Source organism: Mus caroli, chromosome 1 (genome assembly GCF_900094665.2).
Source record: "Mus caroli chromosome 1, CAROLI_EIJ_v1.1, whole genome shotgun sequence".
NCBI lineage: Eukaryota > Metazoa > Chordata > Mammalia > Rodentia > Muridae > Mus > Mus caroli.
In genome coordinates this window covers 40,965,357-40,978,618 of record NC_034570.1, presented here as the reverse complement: position 1 = coordinate 40,978,618, position 13,262 = coordinate 40,965,357, and the positions used below count along the sequence as shown (strand labels likewise).

The window sequence follows — 13,262 nt, the reverse complement described above, 5'->3', positions numbered from 1 at the left end:
GAGACGGTCAGGAGGGGAAGGCAGGATTAACATATTGCTTTAAAACATTCCAGTATGTTCGGCATCTGTTTACTGACAATAAAAGACACAGCTGTTCCAAACGATGTACACTAACAGGTGTAACGTGCCAATCTGGCACTTTACGTACAAGTTACCCCTCATTTCCTTTTGGAATACTCTAAAATTATCCTGTAAGCCACAGCTACCGGTACCATAAGTGGTTTCCATATTAATTTTGAGTATTCTAGTCATTATGTAAAAGATGCTTCTTTCTCCATGAATTCAACAGCTTTTAAAACAAACACTACAGATCCTGAACTAATTATAATTACCCCAGATGTTTTCCATAAAAAATGGTATCTTTAGCAAATGTTCTATATCAAATTCACTGCAAAGAGCATCAAAATTATGAAGTAAGAATTGTATCAACTTCACTGTGCTTAAACCAAAAAATAAAGTTTGAGCTTGTAATTTATTTTGACACAGTACTTTAGTTAACCTACAGCCATTCATATTTAAACCAAGGGCACCATAAGGAAATTCAATAATTTAATAATAAATTATTAACAATCATTCATCTCAAGCATGACAAGATAATGAAATTTTGTGAAGATCATAAATGTAACTCACATAAATGTTTTTTTTAAATTTTTACACTTAATATATTAAAATCATGTTAAAATGTTCTGAGCAAAAAAAGCAATTCCATTCTGTTCTAGTGTATAGTAGATATGCATGTCTGTTTTTATTTATAAATTATAGCAGTGACATTATCAGTACAAACCAATGTCAGTGGAAAAATTAAAGAACTGATGATAATGAGAAGATGATATGTGGAATTGGGATCTTCTCTTTACTTTTAACATAGCAAATCTGGAGAGAAGATGCAGAAGTGAATCATAAGAGTCCAAAACGTTCCAGGCGCCTTCTCTTCTTTTCCTACAGTTAAGACATTGATGATGTTAGATTATTAAAAAAAAGTGTGTGACAAGACATTTATAGGGTCCAGGTTAATTATGTCCATGCTGACATGAGCAAAAATATGCAGTCTTTAAATAGTTTTACTTATGCATAATTATATAAAATATAAATAAAATATAACAAAATTAATAAATACTAAAAGGTTTCTTTTAATCTGTTGTCACAAGATGTTAGTTCCGACATGGCAGGAGAGAGTTGTTTGCAAGGAATGTGTCTCTCTAGAGAGCCAGAGCTTAGCCCAAGATAAGAGAATTAGCCTCCGGACCTGCACTATTCCAGTGTTTCCACAGTGCAGACATTCTAATCAGCCAGCCAGCCAGTCTCTACACATATAGATTTCTTCCACTTTTCCTTCACCACCAGATGCAGCTTCTATTCAAGTTTCCCTTCAAATCTACTAGATACCTTGAAAGCAGACAGGATCACTCCCTGCTATACTTCTTCTTAACTAGCATTCTTTCTTTCTTTTTCTTTTTTATTAGATATTTTTGTTATTTACATTTCAAATGTTATCCCCTTTCCTAGTTTCCCCTCTGAAAATCCCCTATCCACTACCCCCTGCCCCCTACACCTGCTCTCCAACCCACTCACTCCCATTCCTGGTCCTGGCATTCCCCTATACTGGGGCATAGAACCTTCACAAGACCAAGGGCCTCTCCTCCCATTGATGACCAACTAGGCCATCTGCTACATATACAGCTAGAGCCACAAGTTCTACCATGTGTTTTCTTTGATTGGTGGTTTAGTTCCAAGGAGCTCTGGGTTACTGGTTAGTTCATATTGATTTTCCTCCTACGGGGTTTCAGTCCCCTTCAGCTCCCTGGGTATTTTTAAGCTTTGCAGTGGCTCCATGTAGCTGGTTATGAACCTCTGTTCCATTCCTCTTTGCTCTCTCCCTCTGGATTTTCATCCAGCCCTGCTCACCCTGCATCTAGGTTCTTGGAGTTAAAATGTCATATCAAATGACATAAGCCACACTCAAACTTCAGAAGTAGGACATAAAGGAAGCCCCAGTGAGCAAAGGAAGCAGAAACAACTTCCTGTATTGTAAGATAAAACCAAGAAGTATGAACTCAGAGATTAAATAATACACTCACACTAGTGAATGAAGAAAGGTTCATTGGAGAAAACAAGAATAAACCAATTCCTAGAATTGTATGAAAATTAATGAAAACAAATAAAGAGCTAATAAATATAATGAGAGCCATACTGAGAGGGCGGTTTATAGCTGAAACTGCATACGTTACAGAAGTCACAGATACCTAGGTAATAATGTGATGGTGTACCTCAAGGCACTAGAAAAACAAATCAAGTCCAAAGTTATCACATGGAAGAAATAACTGAAACTAGGGCAGAAATTAATAAAATAGCCTTTTAAAAACAATAAAATATTAATGAAAGATGAGTTGGTTCTTTTGAAACTGCCTAGGGCTAGCTTAGAGCTTCAGAGTTTCAGTCCATTATCATCAAGGCAGGAACATGGCAGAATCCTGACAGACGTGATACAAGAGGAGCTGAGAGTTCTACATCTTCATCTGAAGGCCATTAGAAGAAGACTGACATGGTTAGGAGGAAGGTCTCAAAGCCTGTCCACAGTGGCACACTTCCTCCAACAAGGCCACACCTACTCCAACAACACCACACAAATAGAAAAAGAAAGGAAATTATCCTTCTCAGATGATATTATACATAAGAGATCCCAAAAATTCTACCAGGAAATTTCTTGAAATGAACAACTATTTCAGCAAAGTGGCAGAATACAAAAAAATCAGTGGGCTGGAAAGTGGTACCACAGCCTTAATCTCAGGATTTGGGAAGCACTGGCAGGAGGATTCTGTTGAGTTTAAGGCCAGTCTTGTCTACAAAGCTCCACAGAAACAATCCATCTCAAAAACCAACAACGCTGCAAAACAAACAAACAAACAAAAAACCTTCGAAAACTCAATAGCCTTTCTGTACAGACAATAGCATGTTGAGAAAGAGACAATCAATGGTAACATTTCCTTGCACAAAGCCCCAGAGAAAACAAAGTATCTAGAAAATAAACCTAACCAAGGATGGGAAGGACCTCTACAATGAAAACTCTGAAGACGAGATAGAAAAATATATACTAGAAAACAGGAAATTATACCACAGACACAACAAACACACACAAAGGAATTTACAGATCAATTTCTGTAGTGAGTGATGAATACAGACACTAAAATTCCCACTTCCCAGGAGTGATATAGCCGGGTCCTCAGGTAGTACTATGTTCAATTTTCTGAGGAACTGCCAGATTGATTTCCAGAGTGGTTGTACTACTTTGCAATCCCACCAGTAGTGGAGGAGTGCTCCTCTTTCTCCACATCATGGCCAGCATCTGCTGTCACCTGAGTTTTTCATCTTAGCCATTCTGACTGGTGTGAGGTGGAATCTCGGGGTTGTTTGGATTTGCATTTCCCTGATGACTACGGATGTTGAACATTTCTTTAGGTGCTTCTCAGCCATTAGATATTCCTCAGTTGAGAGTTCTTTGCTTAGCTCTGTTCCCCATTTTTTAACTGGGTATTTTGGTTCTCTGGAGTCTAGCTTCTGGAGTTCTTTGTATATATTGAATATTAGTCCTCTATTGAATGTAGGATTGGTAAAGACCTTTTCTCAATCTGTTGGTTGCTGTTTTGTCCTATGGATAGGGTCCTTTGCCTTACAGAAGCTTTGCAATTTTAAAATATGCTCCAACATATAACAATGACACATGCTCTGCTATGTTCATAGCAGTCTTATTTATAATAGCCAGAATCTGGAAAGAACCCAGATGTCCTTCAATAGAGGAATGGATACACAAAATGTGGTACATTTACACAATAGAGTACTACTCAGCTATTAAAAGCAATAACCATGAAATTCTTAGTCAAATGGATGGAACTAGAAAACATCATCCTGAGTGAAGTAACAGGGCACCAATATGACATTTTGTGGAAGATACAGATAATCAAGACCCATTCTAAGACAAGACAGAGGGATAGAGAGTTAATAATATATCCTGAGGTAAAACTATAAAGGTAGACTGTTGGCCTTGCAAATTGCTTCTAGTGATCCTTATGAAAAAGTACCAAGAAAAAGGTATTTACTAGATCAATATTTGCATACCATTTACCAGGAGATGTGTTAATCTGCTTAAGTAAGAACACCATCTGATTGAATTGTTGATAGACAACTGACAGTCAAATGACATACTCCATGATCCATATGTCTTCTGTACTGTTAAAGGCAGATGTGGTGGGAATCACCACCCATGCATCCTTCAAGTCCTTGATGGTGGCACTAATTTCTGCAGTTTCCCCAGGAATGTTATAGTGGTTTTGATTCACTATTTTCCTTGGTAGACACAATTCTAAAGGCTTCTCTTTAGCTTTTCCTTTTCCTCATGCCACATGTCAGTAAACCAATGTGAAAATTCTGTAAACTACTAAATATATGTATCCAAATTATACATTCTGGAACTGTACTAAGCACAGGATGAATCCAGGGATTCACTTGGCCTACTGTAAATTGGACTTCAGCTAAAACTCCATTTATCACCTGACCTCCATAAGCCCCTACTTTAACCGAAGAGCCACAATGCTTCTTGGGTTTTTCTAGAATCAGCATCAATTAAGAACAAGTATCCAACAGAGCCCAGAAACTTAATTTCCCCACAGTGCACAGTTACCCTTGTTTTTACAAGGGTTGTAGGTTGCCTTTGGTAAAAGACTAGAGAAATGCCACAGTAAAAAATTCAGGTATGGTGATCCACCCCATAAACAACCACCAAACCCAGTCACTAGGCAGATGCCAACAAGATCCTGCTGACTGGACCCTGATATAGCTATCTCCTGTGAGGTTCTGCCAGTGTCCGGCAAATATAGAAGTGGATGCTCACAGTCATCCATTGGGGAGCATAAGGTCCCCAATGAAGGATCCAGAGAAATACCCAGGAAGCTGAAGGGGACTGAAGCCCCATAGGAGGAACATCAGTATGAACTAACCAGTACCCCAGAACTCCTTGGAACTATACCACCAATCAAAGAATACACATGGTGGAACTTGTGGCTCTAGCTATATATGTAGAAGAGGATGGCCTAGTCGGTCATCAGTGGGAGGAGAGGTCCTTCGTTCTGTGAAAGTTCTATGCCCCAGTATAGGGGAATGCCAGGACTAGGAATGGGAGTGGGTGAGTTGGGGAACAGGGGGAAGGGGGAGGGGGGAAAAGAGGGGGATATGTTATTTTCAGAGGGAAAACTAGGAAAGGGGATAACATTTGAAATGTAAATAAAGAAAATATCTAATAAAAAAATTCAGGTGTTTTATCAAGGTCCTTACCTCAGGGGAACCTGGCCATCCCTTTTGTGGTGGTTTGAATAGTATGATCCCTGTAGACTCCTGTGTTTTAATATTTGACCCACAGGAAGTGGCAATATTGGGGGGGGGGCTTGGAGTAGGTGTTGCCTTGTTAGAGGAAGTTTGTCATTGTATAGGTGGGCTTGAGGTCTCATATATATGCTCAAGCTATGTTCAGGGTGGTGCACAGTTTCTCCTTCTGCAGCATTCAGATGAAGATGTAGAACTCTCAGGTCCTTCTCCAGCACAATGTCTGCCTGGATGCTGCCATGCTTCCCACAATGATGATAATGGACTAAACCTCTGAAACTGTAAACCATCCTAGTTAAATCTTTCCTTTATAAGAGTTGTCTTGGTCATGGTATCTCTTCACAGCAATGGCCACCTTAACTAAGACACCTTCACTCAAGGGATTCTAGGTCTGCAAACTGGCTTAAGTCAGGAACTTGATTCATAAGTCAAGATTCCCCTTTTCTATGATCCAGTGTAGACTTTCTTTCATTTGTTTGACAATTTTTCTGTTTATACAGATGAAAGGAAAAAATCAGTAGGCTTTTTATCTATTTCATGTCTGCAAACACAAGGATTTATTAGCTAGGTTCATCCATGGCACTACAGAAGTCACTTTGCCTGTACTGACCATTACAGGTTGGGTCATTATGAACATTGCTTTGTCTACACTGCCCATTACAATAACTAAGATAACCTTGATTTTGGCAATTCAGTGGTGCCACCTGGCCTTGGCTACCTCAGGACTCAAACCCATTTAATTTAATTCATCTAACCATAAGGTCTGGCACAAGAAAAAGAGTGACAACAAATCTCTTCAAATGTGCTGGTGCACCCTCACCATTTTGTGACTTGTAGGATGAGAGAAGGGTGTGTCTCTGTCCCTTACCATTAGGATTAACTTGTACACACTGTGCCTACTCGGTCCTTGCAACCTGGGCCTAAAAAATCCCTTCATTGATAAGCTAAGGGATATTTGGTGTTTCCAACCACTTTTCAGCAGGCCATCTTTTGACAAATGTTTTAGCTAGCCATTTAAACAAACTTTTGACACCTTTTTTTTTTTTTAAACCTGTGTGAGATGCCATATTAAACAAAGGATCTCCACTCAAAAAGCCTATACCAATAAACTCAGTATGATCCAGTCTTATGTTCCTACCACCATGATCCTTCACCCTAAAATCAATTCCCACACATATCTCCCAGACTTCTGTTTGAATGGATTAGCAAAATTATAAAGCTCTTTACTAGTATACACCTCCTCATTGACTAGCCTTTTTACTATCCCTCGAGTAGCCTGCTTTACCATAAGTCTGATTATAGGTCTAGAGGGGCATCAGTATTATCTTGCCTGGTATGTCTTTCAGAGAAAGTTACTGCTGGTTTAGCAGACAATGAAGGAGTAATTTCCTCAGTCAAAGGTAAAAAAAAAAAAAAGGGTAATATTTCAAGAACAATTGTCTATAATTAGAGAAAAATACTAGTGTAGAAAGCAATTAAGAAAGAACTGAAATTGACCTCTGGCCTCACATGCAAGCCTTACACATGCATGTACATCATCACACACATGAACATATGCATATATTCATGAACATATATCAACATACAAAATGTGCACACTTAATGACACAAAGAATTTTATGCTATTATGGAACCAATAGCCAAAAAGAAAAAAAATGCAAAGAAATGACAGAATTCCATTGTGATATAAGGCTCAACTTTTATCTTTAGTTACTGTTACATAACTTTCAAAAACATGCATCCTGTACCCAAAGGTTTTAGAAAGAAGATGCTAAAACCATAAAATAATTTTATGTAAATTTAGCTTTTTTTCACTTCCATGTGTATAAATTTAGTTAATTCATATAAGTTAATTTAACTCTTATAATATAATTTAATTTAGTTGTTAATTTTTAAAATTACAAAGGTAAATTACTTGACTCATCAATTTCAAGTGATAAATTACTGAATTAATAATATTTATTTTATAAGGTTCTATTCAGAATACATAATATAGAAAAATTTAAATACAGAAAGTTAATCTAACTATAAATGAAACAAAATATACATTTTTATTATATTTAATCTTCCCTACACAAATCATTTTTAAAACTTAAAAGAGTCATATTTTTCTAATTTAAACATATCACTATGAAATCAACAGCTATTCATAAAAGGCATAGAGAAAACACAGTAATACTTATTAATAAAAATAATTCAAATTTTTGTACATTAAATATTATGGCTTACCATATCAGCATTTTCTTTGCCTAAAATACAAAAATTCACAAACCTTAAAACAAAAAACATGAAAATCTATAGTTACAATAATTTGTTAATGTATATAAACATAAAATGACATAAACTAATCATCAAAAACATAAACATGGAAAGAAGTAGAAATGTAGTTTGTTACACAAATATAGTTCAGTTTTGGCACTTTAAAATAGACTACTATAGTGGGCAACAAGTGGCAAGGGAAATCTGTGTAGTTTGGTGTCTACCACACTCATGAGATTCAATGAAGGAGGTATATAAGAGGCAATTTCATAGCACTAAATACCTACATGTTTAAAAATGGAAAGATCATATATTTGTAACTTAGTGGCCCACCTAAAAGCTCTAGAACAAAAAGAAGAAATAATGGCACAAATTAGTAGATGGCAAGAAATAGTCAAGCTAAGAGAAGGAGAGAGAGAGAGAGAGAGAGAGAGAGAGAGAGAGAGAGAGAGAGAGAGAGAGAGAGAGAGAACAAAAACATACAAAGGATTAACGAAACAAAGAGCTGGTTCTTTGAGAAAATCAGTAAGACTGGCAAGTCCTTAGCCAAATTAACTAAAAGGCAGAAGAAGATTCAAATAAACAAAATTAGAGACCAAAAGGGGTGACAAAACAGACACCAAGGAAATCTAGAAAATCATAAGAATATACTTTAAAATGCTGTACTCTAACAAATTGGAAAATCCAACAGAAGTGCATATTTTTTCTGATATATAAAACTGTCAATAGTTAATTCAAGATAATATTTACAATCTAAACAGACCTAACCCCTAGTGAAATGAAGCACTCATTAAAAACTGGGGCTGAGATGGAAGGAAAGATCATCCAGAGACTGCCCCACCCCGGATCCATCCCATATACAACCACCAAACCCAGACACTATTGAATATGCCAGAAAGATTTTACTGACAGGACCCTGACATAGCTCTCTCTTGTGAGGCTATGCCAGTACCTGGCAAATACAGAAGTGGATGCTCACAGTCATTTATTGGATGGAACACAGGGCCCCTAATGAAGGAGCTAGAGAAAATACCCAAGGAGCTAAAGGGGTCTGCAACCCTATAGGAGGAACAACAATATGAACTAACCAGTACCCTCCCCGCCCCCCCAGAGCTGTGTCTCTAGTTGCATATGTAGCAGAGGATGGCCTAGTTGGCCATCAATGGAAGGAGAGGCCCTTGTTATTGGGAAGATCATATGCCCCAGTACAGGGGAATGCCAGGGCCAGGATGTGGGAGTGGGTGGGTTGGGGAGCAGGGTAGGGGGAGGGTATAGGGGGCCTTGGGGATAGCATTTGAAATGTAAATGAAGAAAATATCTATATATATATCTAACTTTAATGGTTAGGGGTTTGATTTCTAAATATATTTAAGTTAAATGCATTAAAATAATAGAGTATCTTTCTATGTTGCATCCAAACTCTCTAGTTAGTCGTCTGCCATATACATCTCCAGGGTCTATCCCAGTGAGTCTCCTGACCCTCTTCATACACACGTTCTTTCCAGCACACCAGATCTAACCAAGATTCAACATCCAGTGACCCCCACCTAAGCTGACCACCTAAACCAGAGCCACTCCAATCTCTATGCTTCTTCCAGGACTCTCTCTACTTATAGGCCAAATTGTTGGGCTTTCCTACCACACATCCAACCTTTCTACATTGCCAGATCTACCCCCCTACAATGCAGGCTTGGACAAGAAGCAACATCCTGTATACCAATTCAGTCCAACCATGAGCCTCAACATGGCCACATACTCACATACTCTCTGTCCCTACATGAACTACCTTTATCAGACTTAGAACTAACAAAAGAAGTCCACATGCCCAGGTTTCATTGCAAAACTATCAACAATATGAAAGATCATGGCAATATTTTTTCTCCAAAACTTATCCATCCTGTGGAGCTGTTTCAAATGAGAATGACCTAGATAAATCACAGGTCTCAGAATTTAAAAACATAATCATAAACTTCATCAAAGATTCAAGGAGTTAAAAGAAGACAGAAAGAAACAGCTTCATAAAATTAAAGAGAAAGAACTTTAAAAAGTAAATGCCTGCGTGATGTCCAAGAAAACTCAAATGATGGAAATGAAAACAACAATCCAGGACGTGAGAACAGAATTCAATAGGGAGATTAAAAACACTGAAGGGGACTCACACTGAAATAATGATGAAAATGAAAATCCAACAACTCACCTAGAAAACTCAAAGGAGTCTTACAAGTAGAATGAGTCAAGTAGAAGACAGTGTTGGCAATCAGGCACCTCCATGGACAGCCCTGAAGGACCTTATGACAAAGGGACCATCAGGAACCTTCACAGTCAACTCAAAGGGACCCAGCAACAAGACACATCATCACTAGGTGCCCAGAGGTTAAACATTCCCACTGTCACCTTTGTCACACATGTGCCACAACACCAATTAAAAAGCTGTGCTTTCCCTCATGCCTTCCTTTCTTCCCTTTCTCTTCCCAGAGGCAGCCTCTGTGCCCCCTTATGTCCTCCCTTTAATAAACCTCCCATGGTGTGATTTTATCCAAATTTGACACCTAGCTCCATCAGCTAGAATATCAGGACTTGATGATTGAAGATCTAGACCAAATAAGCAAGAAATATGAAAACAATTTTTAAAAAGCACAGGAAAGGATCATAAAGTGTGACCATGAAAACAAAAACAAACCTTCGGATTCTAGGTACTGATTGATGAGGGAAAAGACTTCTAAGTCAATGGCATGTACCAGATCTTCAAGGAGATCACAGGAGAAAATTTCTTCAAAATAAAAAGGTATACTCATAGCCACAAGAAGCACACAGAATATGAAATAGACAAGACCAGAAATAAAAATCCCTACAGCATATCATATTTAGAATACAAAATATACACAAACAAGAAAGTATGTTGAAGGCTACAAGAGAAATGCAAGCCATAAATAAAGGAAAGCCCATTAGAATAACAGCTGACTTCTCAATGGGTAAACTGAAAGAAAGAAAAGCCTACAACAATAAACTTCATGTCCTAAAAGATTATGAAACTCTACCTACCAAAAGTATCTGCCATTACTGAAGGAGAAAGAAAAACATTTCAATATATAAAGAGCCTAAAAAATTATATGGAATAAATGAAACGTAGAGAAAATACAGGGACAATATTTCAAACTGAAAGGAGGAATGAACACAGCAGAGAAACAGTGGAAAGAAATACAAAGCCATAATTATTAAAACACAAAACACAACTGACAATATAAACAACACCAAAAAGCAACAACACAATAATTGCAACTAACGTTCACATGTCAATAATAGATGCAAATAAAAATGATTGCAATACTCCAACCAAAAGACAGACAGAGAATGGATCAAGAAGCTGTTGTATACAAGAAACAAGTCTTAACTCGGAAGATAGGCACCACCTTACACTGAACGCATAAGCAAAAGTTCCTCAATCAAATGGGACCAGAAGCAAACAGGCAGTGCTATCCTAACATCTGACAAAAGAGATAAAGAAGGATAACAAAGATAAAGAGGGATACTTCATTCTAATTAAAGAAGCAGTTAACCAAGAAGACATTACTATCCTAAACATACACGCACCTAACTCTGGTGAGCACAATTTCATAAAAAGGTATATATGGGATATAAAGACATTAATATCACTTCATTAGTAGCAGATGATTTCAATAGCCCACTACCATAATAGACATGTCATCCACACAAAAATAAACAGAGAAATTTCAGAATTAGTTGACATCCTACATCAAAGAGACTTAACAGATATCTCCACAATAGTCTACCCAAACAACAAAGAAAGCACATTCTACTTAGCAGCACACAGAATATTTTCTAAAACAGACCAAGATAATAAGATTGAAATCACTTCTGTATCCTATCTGACAACAATGCAGAAAAACATAAAACTGACAACAAACAAGCCTCTAGTAAATACACGTACTGATGGAGATCAACAATGCACTACTGAGTGAAGAATGGGTTATGGAAGAAATCAATAAAGAAGTTAAAAATTCCCTGAAACTAAATAAAAAACCAACATAATGAAACCTCTGGAACACACTGAAAAGAATCTTATAAAGAAAATGTATAGCTCTAATGTGCCTTAAAAAAAATCAGAAACCACTAACCAAAGAATACACATGGAGGGACCCATGGCTCCAGCTGCATGTAGCAGAGGATGGCCTTATCTGGCATCAATGAGAGGGGATGCCTTTGGTCCTGTGAAGGCTTGATGCCCCAGCATAGGGGAACACTAGGGAGGTGAGTTAGGCATGGGTGGGTGGGACAGTTCCCTCATAGAAGCAGGGGGGAGGTTGGAAGGATAGGGGGTTTGTGGAGAGGAAACTGGAAAGGGGGATAACACTGGAAATGTAAATAAATAAAATAAGTAATACATGAAGAAGAAGAAGGAGGAGGAGGAGGAGGAGAAGGAGGAGGAGAAGGAGGAGGAGGAAGAAGAGGAGGAGGAGGAGAAGAAGAAGAAGAAGAAGAAGAAGAAGAAGAAGAAGAAGAAGAAGAAGAAGAAGAAGAANAACAACAACAACAACAACAACAACAACAACAACAACAACAACAACAAGAAGACGTATTTACAAACAAAAGGGTTTTCGATTTCAGGGCTAGAGAAACTACTCATGCAGAGGAACAGAGATTGGACCCCAGTATCCATTTAAAAAAAATCAGAAAGAGCGCAAGGAAATTGGCTTAAAGATGCAACTCAGAAAATTTGGTGAGGGGCTGGTCAGTTGGCTCAGCGATTAAGAGCACTGACTGCTCTTCCAAAGGTCCTGAGTTCAAATTCCAGCAACCACATGGTGGCTCACAACCATCTATAGCAAGATCTGACACCCTCTTCTGGAGTGTCCGAAGACAGCTACAGTGTACTTACATATAATAAACAAATAAATCTTAAAAAAAAAAATTGGGGAGAAAAACAAGAAAACAATTTAATTTGAAACTTTAAAAGTTGGTGGCAAGAAATAATAAGTTTGGAGCTGATATCAACACTATAAATAAAAAATAATTTAAATAATCAAGAAATCTAATAGCTGCTTCTTTGAGAAGATAAGTAAGATTGTCAGAGACTTGGTCTAACTAACCAAAAGAAAATAAGAGGGGACCCAAATTAACAGAATCAGAAATGAACAGGAAGACATTATAGAATAGATGCCAAAGAAATTCAAAATATTATAAGAGAAATTTTCTTTTTAAAGCCTATGTTCCATTAGGCTGGAAAACCCAAAAGAAATGGATAAATTTCTAGATTTAGACAAACCACCAAAATTAAACCAAGAAAGTCAACAACCTAAACAGACAATAGATGATTGTAATAGTGATAAAAAGCCTTTCACTTAAAAACAAACAAATAAACAGGTCCAGATCAATGCACAGCAGAATTTTATCAGACTTTTAAAAAAGACCTACAGCCAATCCCTCATAAACTATTAAAAAAAAGTAGAAACAGAAGGAGCACTCCCAATCTCCTTCTATAAAGCTAACATCAATCCAAACCAGATAATGATAAAACAACAAAAGAAGGAAAGAAAGAAAAAGAAAGAAAGAGAGAGAGAGAAAGAGAGAGAGAGAGAGAGAAAGAGAGAGAGAGAGAGAGAGAGAGAGAG

The 13,262-nt window shown here is 37.4% G+C and overlaps 1 protein-coding gene across 3 annotated transcripts in view; it reads right to left on the bottom strand.

Annotated features, from left to right (window-relative positions):
* Positions 1 to 722: 722 nt before the first annotated feature.
* LOC110302872 overlaps positions 723 to 13,262 on the bottom strand; it is a 32,815-nt gene continuing 20,275 nt past the window's right edge. For 2 of the 3 annotated variants that reach the window (XM_021173657.1, XM_021173673.1), the window contains exons 8-9: positions 7,603 to 7,622; positions 723 to 939 (exon numbers count right to left, since the gene is read on the bottom strand). In XM_021173657.1, coding sequence (XP_021029316.1) covers positions 898 to 939; positions 7,603 to 7,622 — 62 coding nt within the window. In that variant the 3' untranslated portion in view covers positions 723 to 897. Of the gene's footprint in view, positions 940 to 7,602; positions 7,646 to 13,262 lie in introns of all 3 variants that reach the window. The other variant, XM_021173665.1, reaches the window with a different exon arrangement.